At 35.0% G+C, this 27,328-nt stretch overlaps 1 protein-coding gene across 1 annotated transcript in view; it reads right to left on the bottom strand.

The window, feature by feature from the left end:
* Nucleotides 1–27,328, bottom strand: part of LOC307070161 (serine/threonine-protein kinase TNNI3K) — a gene marked incomplete at both ends in the record, with an annotated part of 286,301 nt that overhangs the window by 200,982 nt on the left and 57,991 nt on the right. Inside the window, 2 exons of the mRNA XM_079728397.1 lie at nucleotides 4,046–4,184; nucleotides 7,964–8,062. Coding sequence (XP_079584523.1) covers nucleotides 4,046–4,184; nucleotides 7,964–8,062 — 238 coding nt within the window. The remainder of the gene's footprint in view (nucleotides 1–4,045; nucleotides 4,185–7,963; nucleotides 8,063–27,328) is intronic.

Here is a 27,328-nt window from a genome sequence, read left to right as displayed (position 1 = left end):
GTGCTTTATTCAAAATAGAAAATAATAGCCCTTAACAAATCCCATTCATTCTCATTCTTATGTATATCTATAAAAGAAATTATCCATAAAGCCAAAATAATTGATAGAATTACTTTTTTAATGATGAAGGATTGGAAGGAAAAGAAAGGCAAGATAAGAGTTAATTTTAAAAAGTTCAAATATAATCATTATTTAACATTTAATGAACACTGGTTTAGCTGCTATATTTGTAGACAATAATTCTTATTTTATCAACCTGCAAGATCTTAAGCCAAAGGGAAATCTTTAACAAAGTTCCTGAACTCCTCCTCCCAAGACTGTTATTGAAAAATAAATCTTTGAATCTTTTCTATTAATGAGTAGCTCAGAAGGACGCACTTCCTTCAGAAGAATTTTCCTGGTTGTTTTGATTATCTTCCTTTTTAAGATACTTTTCCTTTGTTCACATTCTGTTGGAAGCCAGGGAAAGTCAATACCATGAGTCAAAGCTTGAGGACCGCAGGGAGTCCAGGGCATCAGGAGGTCACATGTGAGTTCTTGAGGGCCAGAGGGGACATTGTAAAGCAGAATGAAGCACAATATTCCATTAATTCATAATTTTCCTTTAGCCATGCCTGGCCCCACCCAAAATTATTCTTCTCTAGTTGAATCAATAAACTTCAAAGCAGACTCTTTACTTGGTGAATTACCTGCAATGGCCTAGACATTATTCCCATCAAAGAAGATATAAATACCAACCAAAGGGACAAGCCAGGAGAAATCTGCATCAGACGCAGAGTTTATATATATCTATATCTATATCTATCTATCTATCTATCTATCTATCTATATATATATATATAACCTGTATTTCTGCTTCAGTCCTTCTGATCCCTTAATTTTGTCTTGGACCAATTTGCAAAAACAAAAAGTGCATATATTATTATTCTTACCTGAGGAAAACTGAATGTATGAATGATATTCTGTTTGCTCTAACATCTTATTTAGAAATTTAAGTAAAGGAAAATTTCAAGCAAAGGAATACATATAAATCATTATTAGGAAAATATTTGGTCACTAGTCCTCTACTTTGAAGAGAGTAAATGTTCAGTAATGTCTTTTGAAAGAAAGATTGGATGAATGGGTAGGTAGCTGGATGCTACTTCTTGCTTATTTTTGCTCATTGATCTTAAAGATAAAATAAACATTTCCATATTAACCCAGCAATGTTAGGACATCCCACCAGCTCTCTAAAGCAACTCCCAAGTGTGTCTTAAATAAATTTTCAGTAACAAATCTGTGTGATAGTTCTGACAAGACACATTTTAAAAAATAAATTACTTCTCCTTACTGACCATGCCCTAGAAATTTTTGTGACTTTCTCTAGTATCCAGTTCTCCAGTTAAGAGAACTATAGCATTCAACATTCAGAAGACAAAAAATTAATAGTTTCTGAATTTAACATTTTCCATTTTTAACTTTATTAAAATGATAAATTGTGAGAATTGTGTCTCTATTTTCCTCCTATGGAGTCCAGCAATATTTTGACCTTTTCAATCTCATTCGATAAGCATTGCAGTTCTCCTTTTTAATTGCCCTACGAGGTATAAGGAAGAAGACTAGAGACTTAAAACATATGTGACTGAATAGGTCAACCTCACAAACATGCGGAACGTGCTTTTGGAAATACATTTTGGCTAATTTGCAACTTGAATTTATTTTCATTTGTGACATTCTGTTACCACGGAAACATGCTGTAAATACCAGATTTCAAATTGCGCTCCTTTTGGGGTCATTCATTTATTCTTCCCCTTATGTCCATTAACCACAGGCAAAGTCCAGATCTAAAATAAATCATCTGGAGGCTTAGATACATTTTGGAATAAGTAAACCAGCTGATAATAAATCTTGTGCAGTGTTCACCAGCACAAAAGATTTTCTGATTTATTCTTTGCAATTGGTTGAAGTGCAAAAGGGACTTAAATATCAAGTGTATATTAGAAGGAAGTAAAAATACTTAAAAATCTGAGTCATGTCACTTGATTTTTTTGAATGATTGAGTAGGAGGCATGTAGTGCTTGTGTGAGTCAGAAAGAAAATGTTAAAAATTATATCATATGATGCTGGTATGTACCGGGAATCCGGGTGCAGTACACATTTCAATGCCTTTTGTAGAAGAGTCCTTTGATCCTGGAGACATGCTGATCATAAATGATACTCATTTTGACACCACTGAGCTTTGGAGTTGTGCAGAGGAATAAAAGGCTGAGGTTGGCCTTGATAATAAAGGAAAAATGTGAGCAGTTCCTGACCCCTTGGAAGAGTGAGGCAGTTTCAAAAACAATTATGTGTTCGGTGATTCACATTGGTGTACCTCTGCCTATCCTAAACCAACAGAATCAGAGACTGCTTAAACAAGGCCCAGACAACAGCATTCCTTGCATGCTGACAACACAAGTTGTTTATGATAATGCTACAGAAAAAATTCCTGAGTTATTACACACTGGCTCAGAAAATGATACAAACTACGTTTCGCAAATGTTACCAGATAAAATGGCCCTGTTTCCAACATGGAAATGAAATTGCCCTAGCCTCTTGTTACAGTTGTCTCTGGGAGCCTTTGTGTTTTCCTTAGAGTAATGAAAACATTGATTAGTTTTATTAACTGAATACCAATCTCAATTTTGGACCAAGGAAACGGCAGTTCTATAGATCTAACAACCTTGTGCTTTTGGAAATGTGCATCATTTCTGCTGCAAAGGCCAGCAGTTCTTACAGCTGGGCTTTTAATTAGGTCTCTTGGGGGTCAGTGGAAGAATGCTGGATATGCCTGAGAGAATTTAATGACAAGATGTAACTCTGAGTGAATTTGTGTCAAAAAATTAAGTTTGTGAGGAAGAGGAAAAAAAGAGAAAGAAAGTTTTTTCAATACTTTCAATTTTCCAAAATTCATTTTGTAATTAAAAAACTAAAAAGTTGCAGGAAATTCTATTCTACTAAATGCAGCTAAAATCTTTCTGTGTATTCTAAAGGTTTTTTTTCCCAACCTGATCACATTCTAACTCTATTTCCATTAAAAATAACAGTAGTATCAAATACTGGGGAGGATGTGGGGAGCAACTGGAACTCTCATATATAGCTGTGGGAGTGAAAAATATTGCAAACATTGCAAATATTGAAAGTTGTCTGAAATTTCCTAAAAGTTAACCATGTGCATGCCCTTTGATGCAGTAATTCTCTCTCTCTCTCTCTAAATACACACACACACACACACAAAAAATGAAGAGCAATTAACACATATATTGACAAGAAGAATTGAATGTTTCTGGCAGCTATATTCACAAAAGTCAAACACTAGAAACATTTAACCTTCCATTACAAGGAGAATGGATAAACAGTTAAATTGTGGGAAATTCACAGAATTTTTGGTAATAAAAAAGAGCAAATTATGATTCATGCAACAACATGGATAAAAGTCAAAATCATCTTGTTGATCAAAAGAAAGCAGTCACAAAATTATCAAATTCAAGAACAGGAAAAAAGCTAACCTATAGCAATAGAAGCCAGAATATTGATTATCTTTGGTGGTGAAAGCTATTTACTGAGAAGTGGGCAATAAGGAACTTTCCAGGTGAAATATTTTCAACTTTCCAGATGAAAATATGTCTATATCTTGATCTGGGTGGTTTTTACATGGGTATATCCACAAGCAAATATTCACTTAAGTCAATATTCAGTTAAGATTTGAGAATTTTGCTATATGTAAAATTTACCTCAATTAAAAAAAGATTAGTGAATAACAAAAAGTAGGAAAAATTTAGGAAAACCCCTTATTTTTACTGCAGCACCTAATACATTAAGAGTTGAGCTAAAATATGTAAAGAAGGATTAACATATAGGTTTAATTAATGTATAAAAAATAATAAATTATGACTTGTGGAACAAATTAGTACATGAGTACAAGATTAATCAACTTAGATTATTCTCTAATAAATAAGTAAAGTAGAAGTAAAAAGCATACATAAATTAAAAGATAGCAAATCTCTTCTTCTAAACATAATCTTACCATCTGCTTTGTTGCCTTCTTCCACCAAGAGTTTCGCAATATTAAAGAATCCTTTTGCAGATGCTAGGTGGAGGGGCCTATCTCCGACTTCACCGCTTACATTTACATCAGCACCAAATTTCAAAAGGAGGCGGGTTACCTAAAGGATCCACGCATTTGAAATTAGTATCAAATGCCAAACAGTAATTCAATGCCTTCAGCAATATGGAAGGAGACATATCATTTAGGTTTTCTCTTGGATAATTTTTGCCTGAAAATAACAGAAAATCCTAACTCAACTGGCCTAAACAATAAGGAATTTATTATTATATCACCTAACAAGAAATCTAAAACTGGAGCAATTTCAGGGTTGGGTCTTCATTGTATCAATACATAAATAATCTTCTCTCAAGTCACCCATAATCTTCTCTGAACAATCTTTTCTAAGGTCTCCTTCTGGCCAGAGCCAGCAGTGCTTACTTGATTTTCATAGCGGTTCCATGCATAGGTTACCAATGGTAATCTTGCTACTGGGGTTCTGGGTCCTTTTTTGATTTGTGAGTAAACAGGAGATAGCCACACTAGCCCCCAGCATCTTCCCAAATTAGCTGAGATTCACATCCAAGAGGACAGAGCGAGATGAAGTAATAAACAACTCAAGAGTTTCCAGGGGTTGTTTCAGGTAATTTATGGGATTCCTTCAAATTATTTATATATTCAATTAGGAACCTTCCAAATAATTTCTTTAAAATTGACATTACCTCCCCTGTGAATTTTAGGACTTATCATAGTGATCCCAAGAGATAACTTAGGATGCACCCGTGCCATTAAAATAACAGTTATGGGAGGACTCCTCAAAAGTCTTGACCATTGTGGCATCAGCATAAAAGTGAATTCAAGCTCTAAAACTATTTTGTGGCAGCAAATAAACATATCTTGAGCAGAAGCCTCTGAAGAATATATTATATATTAGATAGAAATTCTAGGCAAAAAAATTAGCTGGGTGGGATGTGGGAAAACTTCCTATTTCATGCAGTAGTTAAAGAACAAAGTTTCTGAAATTGGGCTTCTGCTTATTAGGTATGTCACCTTGAATAAATTATTTGGCCTTTTGAAAATTCAGTTTCTTCGTTGCTAAAATGGGAATGCCTCATAGAGTTGTTGTGATAATTAAATAAGTTATTACACATAAAGCACTTAGAAAAGTGCCTGGTATTCAATAAATGATAGCAGAAGTGGTAGCACCAATATGAAACACATGTATTTTATCTACTTCTTGGCTAATGGGTAGACCAATACTTAATTCAAGAGAAATCTGAACAGTAGACATTTAGTCTCAAGAACCTTGCACACCTAAGCAGATACTTCCACTTACATAGGCTCCATAAATTCTGATTATGTGACTTTATAATGGACAGATTTAAATCATCTTTGAAATCGATTGTCTATTAAGCACTATTATTATATACCTAGGAAATACTGCTGTTGATAAAAAACATCTACTCTTCCACTTAAAATAAGTAAATAAGCAAATGGCAAGGAACATGGCACATTAGGCACATTTATATATCGAATGTGCCATTCTCCTGTCAGCATATTTTAGTAAATGACAATAGCTTCCATAAATTACTTATGTGCTGTCTTTGCACATAGAAAGTGAGTCCCTTATCATAAAACGGCCATCCACATTTTAGCATAATTTTATAATACTGTGACTATATATTCAGGGAAAGTAAACAAATTTAGGCCTCCACACAACATACATAGAAGCTCTTTATGTTTCTGCTGGGTCATGAGATTAATCGCCAAAGAGGATGACTCTACAAATAACAGGCACTGTGTATATCCTCTCTGTGCCTGAAGTCAGAAAAGTATGAAGTTTTCTCATCACCTGAGTTTTGGACTCAGTACTTTCAGAAGCATTTTCAGTGCTCAACTCTCCAGGGCACCCCAGTGCAGTCTGAGCAGCATATCAATGAAATGAGCAGTCTCCCCTAGCTAGAGGTCACACTTTGCAGGTCTGAGACTGTCCAGGCACACTCCAGCCAGCAAAGAAAGAAAGGCACAATGACTAGAACAGCACAGAGACACAAGGAAGTTTGATTTTTAACTTGGGATCCTCAGGCAGTGCAATGGCATGAACTGTACAAAGGTAAAAAGGCATAATTCTGCTGCATAACTGAGACCAGATCTAGAGAGATAAAATGAGGAAGAGTAAAAACAGAATGTCAAAAGAACAGTTAAGTTTTGATTATCTAATTACATTTGTATTTCTGTTTTATTTGGTTCTATTGAGTTTCTTGAGTATAGCTAAAAGACAGTGTTTGAAAAGAGCATATAAAATTTTTCTTTCAATATGTTAAGGTTGAAAATCAACAGACTGTGGAATTACAGCACCAGGCCTTGAATTCTAGCTCCACTACTTCAGTAAATGGCCTGGACTTTATGATTTCTCTCACTGATAGAAGAGGGATAAGAAGAGGCTCTTTGGTACAACAGAATGAAGATGGGTTTTGGGATCAGACAGACCTGAATACATACTCCAGCTCTTCTACTTATTAGCTGCATGACTCTGGCATGCTACCTGACCTGAGTAAGCTCCATGCGTATCATTGATTAGACAGGGTAAATAACAGCTGATTTTAGGGTTGGGGCAAAATTAGAAAAATATCCACAAAAAGGCCTTAACATAGTGCCTGTCCCATAGTATGAGTTTGCTCACATGGTAACTCTTATTAAGTTCATAAGGTTGTCATGAAGGTCAAATGAAATTATTTGTTGAATGACGCTACACTGTAAACTTTAAAGCATTCTATACATATCATTACTTAATTACAGATTAACAAAATTTATAAATATGTTTCTGATACATAACTATATATTTAAAGCAAATTATATATTTAAAGCATATTTAGTGATCATTTTTTAGTTTATCTAGGTTATTCCATATATTAGTTTCCCATTGCAACTGTAGCAAATTCCCACAAAATTATTGGATGAAAAAACCACATTTTTATTCTCTTAGAGTTCTGGAGGTCAGAAGTCCAAAATCAAGGTTTTGGCAGGTTGCATTCCTTCTGGAGGCTTTCATTTCCTTACTTTTCAGCTTCTACAGCCTGCCTGCATCCCTTAGCTTGTGGCCCCTTCTTGTAGCACTTTATTGTACTGCTTCCATTGTCACATCTCCTACTACTCACTCTGATTTTCTGCTCTCTATTATATGGACCCTTGTGATTACATCAGGTTTACACAGATAATCCAGGATAATCTCCCCATTTCAAGATCCTTAACTTGATCACATCTGCAAAGTCCCTTTTAAGGTAACATTCACAGGTTCCACAAATTAGAACGTGAACATGTGAACATATTTTGGTAGACATTTTTTAGCCTACCACATGCCAGGTCACTAGAAAAGAGGAAACTCCATTTCTAAAAGTTATCGTTTTTCAGAGAACTTTTGGAATGGGCTTTATGATTTGTTTTATTGTTAGTGTTAGTATCATCCCAGTGACATTCGTTGAGCATTTGCCAAACACTTTAAATTAATATATCATCATAAGAGCAACCCTATGAGGCAGGTGCTATTAATATTTTTTTCATTTTATAGACAAGAAACTGAGGATCAGGGATGTTATACAACCTACACATGGTCATAAAGCTAGTAATTTTTCAAATTCAGGCCGATTTCTATAGCCACACACTTAGCCATATACTCTACTGCCTCCCTCGTGTACTAAAGTAGTCAGTAAAAATGTATAACTTGGTAGCTGCTATGTTTCTATGGATCTACAAAAGCTCTTCAAGGGGGGAACTGATGAGCAGATGGCAAAACTAATTTAAAGGATATCTTAAATATCCTTTCTTTGAACCTAGTACAGTTCAAGAAAAGCCTGGAACACTTAAGTGATGCCCCAGGCTTCGGAAATGCCACTGAATTACCTGTTCGTGCCCATAGTATGCTGCAATGTGCAATGGAGTGAAAAAAACTGCATCTTGAACGTTGATGTTAGCTCCATGTTGCAGTAGTACATCAGCAGCCTGGACAAGAAAGAGAACTGGGTTAGGAGATTCATTGGTGGCATCTGCCCATCAAAATTCATTTTACAATTACAATGTACAACTCTTCTTTGGGGGTCACCATTCTAAAACACAATTTTCTTCCATCTCCCTTCTCTGCAATCTCCACTGGCTTGCTTTGGCCTAGAAAATAAAAACCAAGGCCCTCACTGTCACATTCAAGGTCCTCTCAATCTGATGGTGTCCTTTTAAATGTATTTCCCATTATTCCCTTTCATAAACCCAACTGTACAAACTAACTGCACTCAATTTCGTACTTCTCAGAGTCTTTGCTCACATTATTTCCTCAGTCAAAAGTTCTCTTCTGTCCAATCTACAGGTGTTTAAACACAAGCGAAATGCCATCTCCTCCGAGATTTCTTTACTTTCCCTCCCTTCGCCGCCAACTGACTTGCTAAAATTAAGTCTTCCTTCCTTTTAAATCTCATTTAACTTTTTTCATGTCATTTAGAACATTTAAAAATTTATATATATATGCCTTATCCTTATTAAAGAGCAAATTCTTTAAGGACAAAGTATATATCAAATTCATCTTTATAATCCTACACTAGCATGTTGCCATGCAAATAGTAATCATTCAACAAGAATTTGTTGAATGAATGAATGAATGAATGAATGAGTGAAAAATACTAGAAGGAGCTATTGGCCAATGAAAGGCACAGATTGCCAACAAATCTGCTCACCCTTTAGATTTCTTCTACTAAAGGCTCATCTCTAAGACTCTTTTCTCTAGAAAACTGATTGAAATCATTTCCTCCAGATGTGTTCATTTTCACTGTGAATTTTCTTAATGCACTCTCTATTCTTCAGTTGGTAAAATAATACACATTTGGGGAAATTTTCAAAAGTCTGTTAGACTTAGAACAGAGAACATGAAGATGAGATCCAAGAGCTCAAGGAACATATGCTCCCACACCTCTTCTAGAAAGAAATTGCCTCCTAAGTCAAGTTTCCTTGCCTGTTTGAATCAGAGCCCTTCAGAAGAGGTGAGGAATCATGGACATTACATAACAAACCAGTATGTTTTAAAGAGGAAGAAATCAAGAATCAAAGGAATTAGGAAATTTCTCAAAGTCATGGAGCAAGTCAGTGTTAGCAGGGAAGTGAATCTCTAGTCTCTCACCTCAAGCTTTGTTTCCAAGTGCTCCAGAGTATTAAATAGTTCATTCATTCAATCATCCATTTGTTCATGTGTCAATACACCATTTATTGAGCATATATGAACTGAAACGATGTTATTTTACATGATTATTCTTACAATTTATTCAATCACTGGGATAGCATTAGAACTGATTGTAATTGTCATACAAAGAGAAAAGGAATTCTTGTTGGAACAGCTGAAATTTCTGGTGGGTCCAAAAATATAATAAGCAGGTGTATAGGCTTCTATACATTCCAAGAACAATGCTTTTTGCTAATATTTGGATATTGCTGACTAATGATCAGCAGAATACACAATGTGTACGGTGAGTTGTTTTTCTAATAAAAAATTAAAATTACAATTAACATTTATTGAGGGCACATTATGTATCAGATCCTGAACTAAGTGCATAAATGGTAACTGGAGTGCCTCTGTTTCACTCCAAAACATAGAAAGATATGTTCTACTCTCCCATTTTAAAGGTGAAGAAACTGAGCCTCAGGGAGGCTTTGTAACCTATTTGAGGTCATACAACTAGTAAGAAGCAGAACTGTAATTCAAATTTAGGCCTGTTTGACTTCGAAGTTTCTTTCCATCAGGCCCTTCCTGTGACCTTGATCTCATTAACACTAACCTTTAAGTAAATGAACTAACTGACTCAATCTCAGATAAGAGGAAGCTTTCTGTCAGTAGAAGCTTTGTAGATTCAGCTTGGAAAGAATGCTGGATCCATTTATATCAAATGTCTGGTATCTTAGACTTCACATGCCTGTGAGTTCAATCTTGGGAACCTTTAAAGGAGGTCACAAACGATCAAGGTAAATGAAGCTTTTTACAAATTCTCTTATTTTAAATATAGCATAAAAGAAAGTAGACAGCATGAATTTTTATTGTAAAAAGGGTTCTCAAATGTTAAAATATAGAGCCAATTTCTTAGGCATAGTTCTAGAACTTACTTTCATTCTAAAATATAATGGCTTTTAGGCTTGAATAAATAGTCCAAAGCAATTTTTTTTCCTCCTAAGTTTGCACTTATCCAGTCATTCAGAAGGTCAACCTTTTGGCTGAACAGTCATTAATTATGAAGTGTTGGCCTTCTAAGAAACTTTCAAAATGTAAGTTTTAATGAAACCACACAGTCATTATTGAACTATAGGCTTTATTTAGTTTGTTTTAAAATTCAACGAAATATGTAACTATTGAGAGCAATATACACTGGAATTATCTGAATAATTTCACAGGTTATTTATATAAGTTGAATGCATTTATTGATTCTTATATTTCAAGTCATGATAGGGAGTGTATCTCCTAGAAATCTTATGGGGATATAATATATTGTGATATACCAATATTCCTGTCATGTGGTTAAGACAAATGCACTCATAATAGTGTTTAGGCTGGAACATATATCTATCAAATCATTTTTTTCTTTTGCGGTACGTGGGCCTCTCACTGTTGTGGCCTCTCCCGTTGCGGAGCACAGGCTCCGGACGTGCAGGCTCAGCGGCCATGGCTCATGGGCCTATCCGCTCTGCGGCACGTGGGATCTTCTCGGATCGGGGCACGAACCCGCATCCCCTGCATCGGCAGGCGGACTCTCAACCACTGCGCCACCAGGGAAGCCCTATCAAATCATTTTAACCATGCTTCCCCTACTCCAGAACCTGAAAGAGCTGGTAGGTCAACTTCACATTTTTTCCACTACATGAAGTCCCATGAAGTCACAAACTGAATCTCTTTTATTCACCACTATGCTAAGCGTAGAATAGGCATCTGAATAATGGTTGAATTGGACTGTATTTCTAGTTAAAAAAAAAAAGGAATATATATCTACCATCAGTCAGAAGGGAAGTTAAACATTAACAATTAGGACCCAATTATATGATAGAAATTTTAAATAATTCAATTCAACAAACATTTATTGATCATTTATTTTGAATTAACCTTTAGCAAATCCCAAGTCCCTGTTCCGTGCCAGGAGCTGTGACTGGAGTTTTACATACATTGTCTCATTAAGATTTTTGCAGGGCATAAAATTCTGTTGTATTAAAATTTTTTGAGAAAATACATAGTTTTGATTTCTTTCCTCCAAAACAGTAACAAAACTACTGGTGAAATTGTATACTTGAAACAAGTCTTATCACAGAAAGGATATCTTAATAATCTTTAAACTCTTTATAGAAATGAATTTTATCATACTTAGATTTGTATAACTGACATATATATTAGTATTATTATTATTAAAGAACCAAGGGGCTAATAACTTGGGCTAGTAACTTGGTATCCTTTACTGATGGAAGGAATGAGCACCACAAATGCCTATCATTAAGTGGTTGTTTTACGAGCACAAAAAAATGGATCAGAGCCCTTTGTTTTGATAGAAGAGAATTACTGTATACATTACCCTTTAAAGATATTTTTATTTGCCAGTTGACTCCTCAAAAGATCCAAGTAGAGTCTCTACAATTTCCAGGTTGTAATTTAAACACTTATTCAAACATTCTGCTCTTTCTTCCTAGAAAACCTCTGTTCTCTTTCTCTGCCTATAATATACCCAGTCTCAAGGCCAAGCTCAGTTCCCAGGTTCTCTGAGAACCTTCCACAAATCCTTTACTGTATTAAGCATTTCTTTCTCTAAATGCTTATACTATTTATCCTCACAACTTAATCTTTTCATTAATTATCACTGTGGGTAAACGATTATTATAACAATATCAATTTTTGTGTGTGTGTGTGTTACGTGGCCCTCCCACTGTTGTGGCCTCTCCCATTGCGGAGCACAGGCTCCAGACGTGCAGGCTCAGCGGCCATGGCTCACGGGCCCAGCCACTCTGCGGCATGTGGGATCTTCCCGGACCGGGGCACAAACCTGCGTCCCCTGCATCGGCAGGCGGACTCCCAACCACTGCGCCACTAGGGAAGCCCAATATCAATTTTTTAAACTATTTTTTCATGTTCTAAGCTTGTCTCAATGAAGTATAAGAAGGTTTGACTCCCGGTTAAAAAGATTTTTCACCTGAGGTACTGGAGTTTAATCCTTCTAACTAAAATAGCCAGACCTCATGGTTTAAAATTCCAGAGATTTAAAAAGTAATGCCTACAAGAACAAAGGTTCTCCCTGTTGTTGTTTGCTGAATGTTTCTCCTAGAGTAGGACTTTAACTTATTGACTTGGTCCCATTTGGCTCTCCCTCTGAACATCATCTTATGAAAATCAATGACAGCGATGAAGAAGAAAAACATGACTGTATCAACAGGAACTAAATGTCTCATGGAAGAGAAAGTAGAATAAGGTAAATTCTACATGGGATAAAATGGCAATCAATCAGAGTTGAAATTGCCAAAATTAAATATAGTGTCTTATACTACCAAGTAGACCTTCAATAAATATCTACACTTTGAAATTAAATTTTTCTGGGCTTTAAGTGATATTTCATTTCCTATGACTTCTTTGGAGTCTTCCTCAAATTCAAACTTACACTGATGTTTTCCTTAGGATTTATAGTTTGTTTAAAGCTACAGTTTTCTCTTCTGTATATCTTTATCTAACCTTTATTACTGAGACTTATAAAGAGCAGAACTATGAAGCTATTCTGGATTAATATCCATTTCCATTTAGTAGAAAATTCTGTATTATCAAAGCTTTAGAGGAAAATGTTTTCTAAAGTTTATGTCTCAGGAATTCAAAATGATCCCAAAGATATTAACATGCAAGTGGATTTAGATTTGTAAATTTTCAATTATTTCCAGTTCTAACTTTCAATAACCAGTTCCAATTGTGTCCCAAAGAACCACTGCCTTCTCTCCTAAACTTTTCAATTTCTTTTGAGAGTAGTATACACCTTTCATTCACTATCCTCACTTCCTATTCAATCCTCAGCCCACCTACAATCTGACTTCAGACCTCACTGCTTCAGGGAAATTTCTCTGGAACATGACATCAGAGGCCTACTAATTGTCAATTCCAATGGACACTCTTGGCTCTTTTCCTTATTTTAATACTTCCCCAGCATTTGTTACTATTTGTCTTCTCCTTAAGATCTGATCCTCCCTTGGATTAATTGACATAACGATCTTTGAGTTTGGTCCCTACCTCTCTGCCAACTTCTTATTGTTCCTCTATAGAGGTGACTCTCTGTTCATCTCTTAAGTGTTTCTTAAGTATTGCTTTTTCCTCATTAAAACTTAAGTTTTCTCCTGATTTCCTTTGTCTGCTTTAATTCTCTTGTAATAATTAAGTTAATACATGGAAAGAATTTGGGACATATTCTTGGTAAGCTAAGAATAAGTATTCAGTATGTGGTAGTTATTAGCTATCTTGCCTTATACATTCTCTAGTTGATTCTATCATTACTACTACTACTGCTACTATTTCTACAACACACACAGACACAAACACACACACACACACTCTCTCTCTCTCTCTCTCTCTTTCTCTCTCTCTCTCTCTCTCTTCTCTCTCCAGCTGCATGTGTTTTTCCCAGACTTCCTCCAATACAGGGTCTACCTTATTTGGCAACTCATAGTCTGGTTATATATTTCTCCTCTATTTCCCAATTACTTTTACTCTGGGTTTATACTGTCCCCTGCATTGATGTCATCTTTATCACTTGTTCTTTGATTTTTGTTAATGTGAATGAAGCATTAGAATGTGTGCTTTGAGAATATCTATGAGCTAAATGAGAATATCTCATTTAATACTCACAACAATCTCATGGAATTGTTACTAACAGCCCCATTTTAAAAACAGGAAAAATAAGGTTAAGAATTACACAGTTTTAAGGAAAAGCACCAAAGTTTAAACTCAGATCTATAGGAGTCCAAAGCGCCATACTGCCCTATATTGTTTTTTCTTTAATTAAAAAAAATATTAATTAATTAATTAATTTTTGGCTGCTTTGGGTCTTCATTCTTGTATGTGGGCTTTCTCTAGTTGCAGCGAGCAGGGGCTACCCTTCATTGCAGTGTGTGGGCTTCTCATTGCGGTCGCTTCTCTTGCTGCGGAGCACGGGCTCTAGGTGCATGGGCTTCAGTAGTTGTGGCACATGAGCTCAGTAGTTGTGGCTTGAGGGCTCTAGAGCACAGGCTCAGTAGTTATGGCACATGGGCTTAGTTGCTCCATGGCGTGTGGGATCTCCTCAGACCAGGGCTCAAACCCATGTCCCTTGAATTGGCAGGTGGATTCTTAACCACTGAACCACCAGGGAAGTCCACTGTTTTTCTTCTTATGTGTGCTTTTATTTGGGGCCAGCTAGCAATTCCTTGCCATCTCAGATAGTTCTGTACAGGATATAGCTCTTGGTTGATGTTGCTCTTCAAGGATTTTCAAGGATACCTATATAGCCAGTATATCAATAAGAATGATCCTGACTTTGTAATTGTTTGTACATGACTGAAAAATAAATAACGTTAAAACTTATTCTAAGTAGAAGTTGTATGTTAGGGATCTTAAAGAGTTATATATACAATGACAAGAAGTTTAGGATTTTTCCTAAATTTTTTCAGTATGGTGTTTCACCAAGAGATTTCAAGTAGGAGCAAAATATATTCTGATTTGCATCTTCAAAAGATCCTTCTGGTAAAAGTCTAGCAAATGGATTGAAGAAGGAGCAAAACTAGAGTGATCAGTTAGCAGGGTCTTGCAGTAAGTTGAAAAGAAAGAGATAAGGATAAAAATGATCTGAGGTAGAAGTAGTGGCCTAGAGATGGAGAATGGATGTTAGAGACATTAAGATGGTAGAATCGCATGACTCAGCATACTGGGGATGGGGAGAGATGATGGAAATTATCAATAAATGATGACTATAAAAGAAGAAGCCTATATGGGAAAATGAGCATGAGGATAAAATTGTGTCTAATTCAAGAATTTAGAAAGTAGGAACATTACTTATAGTTTTTTTTTTTCTGACTAGGTATTTTATTTATTTATTTATTTATTTATTTTTATAGATCTTTATTGGAGTACAGAGTGAAGTAAGTCACCTATAGTTTCTATCTCTCCGATTAATCACTTGTCATAACTAGTTTCTTCCAATTACCCTTAGCAGTTCATTGTGATCTTTTCCAACACCACAGCTGTTTCAGTTGGGGTCAATCCCTCAATCAAGATGTGAACATAATTCTAGAGTTTTCAACTACCAAAAGCTATACCAGTTAAAAATACCAATAATTGCTTATTCATTTGGATTCAAGGCTTACATTACTTAGCATTTAGATGGTAGCATTGCTTTAACTTAATAAGCACTTATTTTGACTTTATGCTCTACATTCTGTAGAATTTTTTATTTTTATGTATATATACTGACTTCTTGACACCCATTACAACTGTTCAGTGAGAACTCTATCATATACTTATAGAGGTTTTCACTTAAAACACTGACTATTTTTTTAATGACTTTTTTTTTAACCTGACATAGCTCTAATTAAATATTTGAGTACAAAAACTTATTGGAAAATAGTTTCTTCAGGCTGTCACAGAAATGAGGTTCTCATGTGATCTTTCTCTTATTATCTCAGGTTAAAATTAAATTTGGTTAGAAAATTACTCAGAAATTGATTCCACAAGATAATATTATCAAAGAAATTAAAGGGAAACTCCATATTCTTAAGCTGTAGAAATACAGCTTAAAGATATATCAACTTATATACATATAATAAAAGAATTCCATTGATTATATAAATCCATAGCTTCTCAGGAAATTATGATAACATAAATAGAAAAGCTGGTGGATGAAGAGTGATGAGAAGCCATGAGGCCAAGGCTGAAGATACAAGTGGTACCATTTTAGAGAAGTAATAATTAAAGCTAGGAGATAACACCACTTCCAGAAGGTAAGAGGATATATCTGTGGGATATTTATGGCTAAAAAGTGGGAAGGAAGGGAGCCAGCAAAGGAAAGAGAAGAGTCATCCAAGAAGGAAAGGAAAACAAAGGAATGCCTGTTAAGGAAGCCCATGGAAGAGAAACTTTTAAGAAAAGAGGGGTAAATTTATCTGAGCCTTTCAGCTAATCATCATCTTGCTGTGCTATTTTCTTCCTTATAGATATACTTTTTTTGCAGCATTTCCTTATGTGAGGGTCTTATTTTAAAATCCCTGGCTGAGAAAACAGGCTTTCAATGTTCACTGTGTTATGAATACATCATGTTCTATGCATTTCAAAAACCACAATTTTTTTCTTATGAGGTTTATTTTTATAACTTGCCAAAGGTCCAACATTTTTCACTATATTGCAATTGTAGAGACTTGAAAACTGTAGTACAAGTTAGGCTCCTTCTCAGTGATGTTCCTCCCCACATTGCACACACCCTGGACATTATAATCATGGAGAGGTGCCAGTACCATCTGACAAAGAGTTTTCTCATGACTTTTGTTCTCCAGCCCAAGTCACCTATTGAAAACATGTAATTTGCCTCTACTTGAAAAATCAACTTCTACATTACACTTTGAAGGTGAGTTGCAGTCAACTAATAGAACATAAGGAGGAACACATAAAGATGTTGGCTCTTAGATAAAAATGAGTAATAAGAATCCTTCTAAAAATTATTTCAATGATCAATTAATTTCCAGAAGCTAGAATTTAAAAACAAAAAAGACAGCATCAACAGCTAAGTCTCAGGTTCAGGGGTTAGTCCTGTTATGAGCACAGTATATGGAATATTTAGTGCTTCCCTTTTTGAGCTTCCTCATTAATTAAGCCAGAAAATTCACTATTTGATGAACTGCAAGATACTACCTTAATGTAGGCAATCAATTACATCCTACAGGCTCTTTATTTAACAACATAATTGAAAATGTTGGTCTGCAATAACTTAGAATAAGTGACACAATGATATTGGTAAATCCACAGTTGTAAAAATATTTTAACTGATTATGAAACAGTATGCATTGACAGGTATGGAAATCAATTATAGATAATTTTCTTTCTAGATAAGTTTATTAAAAGAACACACATCATTCAGTCAGAGACCTATTATCAGGACAGAAAACAGTAGGAATAATGATGGTAAATGTATTAACCATTCCATTGGTCATGTTAAACTAAGATAAATACAGGGTGACTAATAAGTGAAGCCTACAGTGAAAATGAAAAGAAGCGCAATATCAAATCTGCCCAAGTAGTTTTGGCTTCAGACACAGAAAGGACCAAGAAATAACTGTGGGTGGTATCAAGTCCAGACTTCTCAATCCCTTCACATGTGTAGCAAATGGCAGAACCTGGATACAAAGAAACCTAGGCAGGCTGGTTCCCAAGCCCACTTACCTAATGACTATGCCATATTATTCTGCTATAGCCAAAAAACATTGCTCTAGAATTTCTCAAACATTTCAAACAATTTTTTCAAACTTTTAATTAATGAACTCAGCAATAAGTACTCAGCAGAGGTACTATGATAGAATTGGGTTGGGTGGCACCTGAATGTAAGGGGCATGAGCTTAGCACTCCTTCCTTTCTCCTTGATTAACTTCTGAGGTACAACTGGAATGCTAGACATCCAGAGAGTGCATACTGGAAATCATTGTTAAACAAAAAAGAGTTGCTAGTTTTTGGAGAATAGAATTGCCACCATATCTACCTGCTAGTCCTCTTTGATTCTAAGAAAAGACAGGGCCAAATAACATGAGTATAGAATCATGCCAAGTTTCTTGGGTTAATAGAGCCCTTATCTTCCAGAAATAACACATAATACCTCTATAAATCCATCTATGTATATATTTGTTATTGTTTTTGAGAAAACATAAGTGGTATTGCTATCTATGAGGCTAAATAGTACTCTTGAGTGTGGGCTTGACATTTCTCATGAATAGAGCATGGCAAAAGTTATGGAATCACTTGTAACCTAATCACTTCTGAGATTAGGTTACAAAAAGACTGTGACTTCATCTAATTTGCCCTCTTTTGATCTCTCCATTACTCTCTCTGATAGAAACCAGATGTCTTATTATGAGCTTTCCTATGAATAGGATCACATGGCAAGGAACTGATGTCTCTGGATAACAGCCCAGGAGGATGAAGCTTGTCAACAGCTACAAGAGTGAACACAAAAGTGGATTCTCTGCATTTAGTCCTTGAGATGACTACGGCCCCACCCGAAACCTTGTGAGAGACTTTAAGTGAGGGGACTCAGATAAGGTACCTTGAGGTTCCTGAGCTACAAAAATGGCAAAATAACAAATGTTTGTTGCTTTAAGCCACAAAGTTTTGGGATAATTTTTCTATGCAGCAAAAGTTAGCTAATATACTATTGTGCCTGTCAACTCATTACTAAAAATATCCAGGTCATAACTGACTTCTACATTAAAATAGTTACCTCCTGCCCACTTCTGAATATTAAAAGAGGAACAGCAGTTCAAATCAACAAATATTTTTGAGCACCTAAGTTTTCTAAGCAGTGTGCTAGGTTCTGGGGATCAAATATAAATTAATTGCTCAAAAGCAATATACAGGTTAGTAGAAGAAACAAACCAAAATGACTACGATATAAAGATGGATTTGATGGAGATAATATATGGGCTATCATAACAAAAGAAAGGAGGTATAAGGTATAAATTTGGTCTGGGAAAGATAGATAAATCTGTAGAGCGGGAATGTGCCTGGAAATTGAAGTAGAAGTTTGCTAAGTGAAAAAACGAAGATCAATCAATTCATTCATCCCTCAAACATATTTGATCATCCAACAGTACCTAGAACAGAACATATGTTTGCCAAATTCTACTATTTCTTAAAATTTACTTCAAATTCTACTTGCCTCATGAAATCTTTTTAGACCTCTAGGTTCATTGATGTCATCACTGAGACAAGTGATTAAATATCCCAATAGCTTTAGAAACACATTGAGGCTTTATAAGAAGAATTTATTATAGATACCCTCCCTGGAATTACTGAATCAGAATCACTAGATAATAAAAATCTGCATTTAAAAAAAGTTTCTTAGATGCATCCATTATGGAGTAACAAGGACTAGTCTGGAGAAGCCAAGGTAGCTAAAATTCATAAGACAGAGTACTAGACACAAGAAAGTTGCACAAAGAGAGAAATACAAAGATCTGCAGAAGGTATCCTTAGAGGGTAAAGTTGAGCATTGATTAGTGTGTGTTTGTGAAGCAACTACAGCTGACTGGGAAAAAACCTAACAGAGATTAGTGATAACTTTGCCCAGTGCTCACACAAGGCCAGGGATAATGCCTATTCTCATCACCCAGACTGGAAAAGCTCATGATTCATGGGGCATTGGGTAAAATACTCACAAGAGACTTCCCTCAGTACTCAGTAGTGGTTATTAGCCTTGCCCTGAGCACTGCTCTATTCTCACCAAACAAATCTTAAAAGCTAGACCTAAAAGGAGCAAATTGTTTCTAAGTAAGTTAATTGAATCCCAGTAGAGATGGAGGGCTTGTCTTAAGACTATTTGTAGGGATTCAAAATAACTAGCACTTAACAAAATAAATTTTATAATATCTGGAATCCAATCAGAAATTAATAGGAATGAAAAAGGCAGGAAAATATGACTTATAATGAAGAGAAAGAGTAATCAATCAAAACTGACCCCAAATTGATTCAGATGTTAGAGTTTTCAAACAAGGACAATAAAAGTTATTAATACTATATTCTATATGTTTAGAAAGTAGACACACAAAAGATATAAAAATGACCAAAATCAAATTTTGAGAGATGAAAGCTATAATATGGGAGATAAAAAATGCTCTAGATGGGATTAGTAGTATATTAAACATTATAGAAGAAAAAGTTAATAAACTTGAAGATACAGCAATGGAAATTCTATTGAATGAAATATGGAGAGAAAAGAGAATTTTGAAAAAATGAAAAGAACATCATTGATTTTGGCAACATCCAACAGACAAATGTACACGTAATTGAAGAGGAGACAGAAAAAAATATTCAAAGGAATAATGGCAGAAAGTTTTCCAAAGTTAATGAAAACTATAAACACACAGATGCAAGAAATTTAATAAACCCTGAACACAAGAAAGAAGAAGAAAACTATACTAAGACAAATCATAATTAAATTGCTCAAAATCAGTGATAAAGAGAAAATCTTAGAAGAAGCCAGAGAAAAACACACATTGAGGGACAGAAATAAAAAGGACAGAAGATTTTTTGTCAGAGATAATGCAAGTAAGAAGACAGTAGAGTAATAGGTTTAAAATACCAAAATTGAAAAAAAAAGTAACTTAGAATCCTATGTCTAGTGAAAATATCTTTTTAACACAATGAGGAAATCAAGTCTTTTTCAACCAAATAATATTATGGGCAAGATACTTGAACAGGCAGTCCACCAAAGAAGATATACAAAGGGCAGATAAGCACATAAAAATATGCTTAACTCATTGGACATTAGGGAAATATAAATTAAAAGCACAATGAGATACCACTCATTCCCTATTAGAATGGTTAAAATTAAAAAGGTTGAATATACCAAGTGTTGCTGCTGAGGATATGGAATAATTGAAACCCTTATGCACTGCTGGTAGGAATGTGAAATAGTACAACAGTTTGTCAAAGTACAATCACTTTGGAAACAGTCTGTCAATATCTTAAAAAGTTATATATAAACTTACCAAATGATCTAGCCATTCTACTCTTAATATTTGCCCAAGATAAAAAAAAGCACATGTCCATACAAAGACTTGTACAGAAATCTTCATTGCAGCTTTACTTGTAATCCCTAAAAATTGGAAAGAACTCAAATGTCCAGCAACAGGTGGATAAACACTGTGGCATATAGAAACAATGAAATCCTACCTACTGACTAGACATCTTATTTGATCAGTTATCATGTAACTGACATTTAAAATCTTCACATTTATGGATCCTCAACCCTCCACCTCCCATTTTACACACACATACACAAACATGATATTCTTCCATTGTTCCCCATAACAATGAAGTAGAAATCCTTTATTCAGTTGCTGACACCAGAAACCCAGGAGTTTTTGTTGACACCAACTTCTACATCCTGCTCACAGGTAACCAATCATCAAATTAGTTTGATTTTTACCCTCTAAATATTTTGCAAATCTGTTCTTGTCTCTCCATCTCTACTAATGCCACCCATACCCAGGCAATCATTATAGATTATTGCCTCCAAATATACCTGCCTGCATAAATTCTTCAAATTCAGTTGATTTTAAACATTGTAACTAGAGTTGTTTTATCAGAATGGAAATCTGATCACGTTACCACTTCTTAATGGTTTCTCATTACTCTTAGGAAAGAGAGAGAACTCCTTAACTCAGTTTATCATCCAACCCAGGGAGATTTTGAGAGTAAAAGGGGGTTCACTTAATTACACCAGGCCAACAGGTATGAACAGGAACTTTCCTGAGGAATCAGGAGTATGAGTCACTCTACAAATAAATCCATTGGCCACCTGGCCCCCAGCCTTTTTCTCCATGTTCTTCCTTTTCCACCACATCCCCCAACTCTATCAGCTCCATCCACACACACACTTTTACTGTCTCCTCGATGTATTTCCTATAGTCAGAAAGTTTTACACATGTTTTCCTCTTCCTGGAAAGCTCTCTCTGTGTCTCAACTTCTCATCCGTAAAGTGGAGATAATAATTCTACCTATTCTGAAGGGCTGTTTAAAGGATTAAGAGTTAATATATGTAAAACACTTAGTACTTAGCTAACACTAAAGGTAATTGTTATTGTTACTACTGCTACTATCAGTATTATTTCTTCTTCTCTTTACTTGCTTAACATTTACTTAGGTCCTTGAGTTATAAGCCAAATTAAGAGTTCCTCAGAGATTCACTCCTAACCTCAATAACTATGGACATATTCATTTAAAAAATGCTAATTGTGTGTCTGAGGACAACAGAGAGAAAAAAAACAACAAAGGTTATGTCTTTGTTGATCTTATATTTTAGCACAGGAGACAGATGGTAAAGCAGAGTAAATAAATAATAGGCTGTTATATAGTGATCAGTGCTGGAGAGAAATAAAAGAGGGAAGAGATTAGAGAGTACCAGAGATTTGATGTTTCATTTAAAAAGGATGATCTGGGAAAACCTTATTGAGAAAATTCCATTTGAACCAGGATCTTAAGAAAATAAGGGAGTAAGATATTCAGTTAGTAAAAAAAGAGCAATCTAGACAGTGAGAAGAGCAATACAAAGGCCCTGAGGCAGGAGCATGCCTGGTATGTCTGAGGAGCTTAAGGATGAGAAACAACAAATAATAAAAAGGTGGAAGTTACTTTTCCAAATTCTAAATGAAATACATTTTAAAAGGCTCACTCAGGCTGCCTTGTCAGAATAGGCTGAGGGGAAAGGGCAGAAGAAGGGAGACTAAATTACCCTCTTTAAGGCATAGAACCATGGTGCCATTCATAGCTCTTATTACAGTGGCAATTTTGTTTGTTTGTGTGATTCTTTGATTGCTATGTTTTCCACCAGACTGTAAGCTCTGTGAGACTAAGTTTTACTCATCATTAAATTACCAGTGCCAAAATACAGATATTGGAACCTATTAGTTCCTCAGTAGATATTCATTGAATAACTGAGTGAAAGAAAGAATGAATACATATTATTATATTCTACTTTTTGATTTCTTTACCAGATTGCAAGCTCCTAGATGGTATTTAAAGCTATATTTTATACTTCTGTCCATTTCTACCACAACTAGCCTATGTTCTTGTGTGTAAATGCTCAATAAGCATTTACTGACTTGATTTGTTCTTCCCTAGTCAATTTTTACATCTTCTACACTATAAATATCCTTGAAGAATAATTTGTCGAATAACAAAAGAAAAGTTTTATAAGTCAAGATAAGCCTTAAAAAGTCTAAACAGGGAACATGAACTCTTAAGGTTTACATATTGCCAGAAACTATGAAACTCACATAAGGGAGAACCAAAGATGACTTTTTTCTTGTCTTTTGGGACATAAGACTTTATAATAGAATTTTATTTATAATCATAGCTGTAAAATTGCCTCTAGGAAAGCAATAATAATGGGGCAAACTATCTTGTTTTCTAACAGATCCAATTAAAACAAGAAACTAAAACTCAGTCGTATTTGTAAAAAATACACTGAGAAAATCAAATCTACGATACTTACCAGTCAAGTCTCAGTCCAGTTTACTAACATTGCAGTGTACAAATGTAGGCATTTGTTGACTGAAATATGCAATAAAAATATTTTTTCGCTTGAGATTACTTGATACATTTGAAATGCACAATAAATACATTATTCATTCTCTAGTGGTTCTTCGATGGGCTGAAAATATATAATGTTTTTAAACACCAGGCTTAGGAATAGCAGGCCAATAATGGACTCTTCACTGTCTCTGATTGCTTTTTCTCCTCTAAAGACACCTTTACTTGTAGACTTGCTGTTATGAGCTCTCTTTCATTATGCCACAAATTTCCATTACTAAATCATGACAAAACCTAATTTCTTCCTATAAACACTTTGTATGCAAATCATGGACTATGTAGCATTCATATAAGAGAGAAGTTCCAATGAGTTGTGGCTTCTTTCCAGAAATACACTTCCATATGCTTGTATTTTGGTCACAATTAGTGGAGGTTTAGTAAAAGATATTTCGTGACTCTTTCATGATAATTATTGTAGTAATTATAATTATTATAATAATCCCTGACTCTCATTTTAATTAAGATTCTCCCCTTCTCCTCTATAGAACCTTTAATCAGTGACTAGTGAAAAAGCCAGATGCCATGATCTCTTCTTTTCCTAACCATCCAATCAAGGTGATGATAAAGACAGAAATGGCCAAAAAGACCATATGGCAAGGTTAGATTGACCACTTTGCCAAGTAGAAAATAGTCCAGAATAATCAGGAATTGACCTCTTGATCTAAGCCCTCCTCTTAATTTAAATTCTTTATGCTTATTTAGATTGAAAATGAAAAAGACCTCATCACCATCTTCTAGTAAGTCTGCAAAGAAAAGAAGATCAGTCTTCAGTAGATCTAACTTCAGTAGAAGACACCCTGACTTTTGTCCTTATGTTTTGTTTGCTCTTAACTTGTCTCTGCTGCAACTCTATGAACACATTCTGTGATAAGCTTTGTATCTTATATAAATGTGTTGCCCTGGACCCAAAGCAGTCAATGCCATACACTATAGGACATGTACATCTTGGCATAGAGGATCACTGAGAAGCCAGAAGGACCTCCAGTTCCTGGCTTCTTAGGCAGGTGACTGTTTATAACTAGTGAGACTGATGTTGATTTATCCTATTTTTAATAATCTATAAAAGAGAGGTTCCACTATTTCTCTGTATTTACGTCTCCCTCCTGACTTGCTTTTTATGACCATATGCTCCATAAATAAATACATAAATAAATAAATAAACATATGTAAATTTCCACACAAGAAATATCAATATAATAATCAGATATCCCCAGAAAAGCTGTTCTTCTTTAAAAAATCAAGGGAACAGGGAACTCATAGAATGTTAACACATACGATATGAAATGGAAATCACAGAGGTTATAAAGGCTATTAATTTTATAAAGTTAGAGAGGCAAAATACAAAGATTTATTGTTTATATTTTAATCACTCATGATTAGCCCAGAAAGCTGTGAAGTTTGTAAATTCCTTCACAACACACACCTATATATATTGTATTCATCATTTAGCACAGAACTTTATATAAAAAGCAGGGGATTTTCTCTGCACAAAATTTCAGTATTCAGAGGAGACGTGTGAACAAAGAGACCAAAATTTCATTTTCAAACCCATGGCAAGACTCACTCCCATTTACATGATAAAATGTCCAAAGAACAAAGAAATCTCAAATTTGGTCCAGATAACAGAAATTTCCTAACCATACTAAAAACAATTTACTGCTTTTGATACTGTCATAAAATGTGCTCTGGGAGTCTATTATAGAAAGAAGGACTTGCATCTACTTTTGTCATGTTTCAGGTATTATATTCTTCTGTGTTAATATATTTATAGCTATTTTCATATAAAAATAGGGAGCATAACATATCTAATCCGACTTCATTTGAAACCAAGGGGACTTATAATTGGACTAATGAATTTTTTCTTTTTACTAAGAGGGAAATTAATTAAGTAATAATTTTAAAAACCCTCCATTGTATATGCCAGATTGTTTTTTTTCCTGACAGCTAGAAACCTACAAGTTCTGAATTAATTTTCTGGTTATGAGAACTGAAAACTTATTAGTATAACTCACTTTAACTCCTAAATTGCTCCACATTTGTGAAAGAAGAATAATGATTAAAAGTTATGTTTTCAAATACCAAACAGCTCTAAATTTACCATATATAGTATAGTTCAAAGTCAATGAATCTTGCATTTTAAAATTAGTTGTGAAAAAAATTTAAAATGAACTAATCCAACAATAAGCAGTTCTATAATTTGAAATCTCTATCCTGAAAAGTAATAATGTTTAACTGGGGACCACCTGACTTAGAGCTGTCTAAAAGTTAGCCTTGTTTTGTTTGTAAGTACCAAGGGGAAAGTACAATGAGGTGTTGGAGATTATTGTACTTGAGCATCCTCTATCATCTTGGGTAGAATGAGGTACCCCATCAGTGAAACTAAATGAACAAGAGGTGTCATGTCATCAAATTCAAATAGGAGGCATGGCAGATACTTGTGCACTAGACAGGAAGGGGTTGATTCCCCATCATGTTACATATAGTCAGCTACATCCTCAGAAGCAAGGCAGATTCAGCATAGTGAAGAAGCATCTGGGAGTGATAAAGCAAGATGGTAGAGTAGGAGATACCAGCCTTTGTCCCTCCAGCAATAAGACAACAATTAGACTGCTATCCATGAAGGAAAATAACCCTGGGATGGCCCAACAGTCCAATTAAGAACCAGCAGCAACGCAGTGGAGCAAAAACTGGAGAACAATCACACTCATAGGATTTCTGAGGAGATTGGGATAGCTGAAATGTCTGGAGAGGGCTAGGAACAAAGAAGGGTGAGGGCTATCAGTATCAGCCACACAGTGGGTACCACCATGGTCCTCAGTGACCTGCACTGCAGAGGATCCCAGCAGCCTTTTCTCTGAAGACCTGAATAGCCTCTATGGTAGATGGTAGTCACAGACTCTCCACAGCTTTCACAGTGGAGGACCCCACAGTGTTCATTGGTATGGACCCAGTGGCCTGCTCTACAAAGGACATATATATAGAAACCCTTAAACCCTAACCCTAATGCTAACCCTAACTGAGTTAAAAAAAACTTTTAAAATCATTAAGTAAATTCAATACAAATGCAAGACATGAAATAAACAAAATCAAAACACAAAAATCAGTTGTACAAATATTTGAAGAAACAAATAAATGGAAAGATATCTCATGTTTATGGATTAGAAGTATTAAAGTTGTTAAAATGTCCATATTTCTCAAAGCAGTATACAGGTTCAATGCAATTCCTATCAAAATTCCAATGGCATTTTTCACAAAAATAGGAAAAACAATTTATATGGAAACCACAAGAGCCCAAATAGCTAAGGCAATCTTGAGTAAGAACAAAACTGAAGGTATCACACTCACTACATTCAAATTATTAAATTACCAAGTGATAAAAATCAAAACAGTATGCTACCAGTTTAAAAACAGACACTTAGACCAATGGAACAGAATACAGAACTCAGAAATAAACCCACACATACATGTTCAACTAATCTTCGACAACGGTGCCAAGAATACACAATGGGGAAAGGATAGCTCTTTCAATAAATGATATTGGGAAAACTGGATATCTACATGCAAAAAAATAAAATTGGGTGCTTCTTTTATACTACACACAAAAGTCAACTCAACGTGGATTAAAGACTTAAACATAAGACCTGAAACCATAAAACTCCTAGAAAAAAACATAAGGGAAAGCTCCCTAATATAGGTCTTGGCAATGATTTTTTGGCACAAACAACACAAGCAAAAATAAAGTGGGACTATATCACACAATAGTTTCTGCACAGCAAAAGAGAAAATTAACAAAATGAAGGGGGAACTCAAGGAATGGGAGATAATGTTTTCAAAGCATATGTATGGTCAGGGGCTAATAACCAAAATATATAAGGAACTCATGTAACTCAAGAGAAAAACAA

The sequence above is a fragment of the Hyperoodon ampullatus genome (assembly GCF_949752795.1).
Source record: "Hyperoodon ampullatus genome assembly, chromosome: 2".
In the NCBI taxonomy this organism is placed as follows: Eukaryota; Metazoa; Chordata; class Mammalia; order Artiodactyla; family Ziphiidae; genus Hyperoodon; species Hyperoodon ampullatus.
Note: the sequence above shows the minus strand (reverse complement) of the source record. Positions and strands in the feature narration are given on the sequence as shown.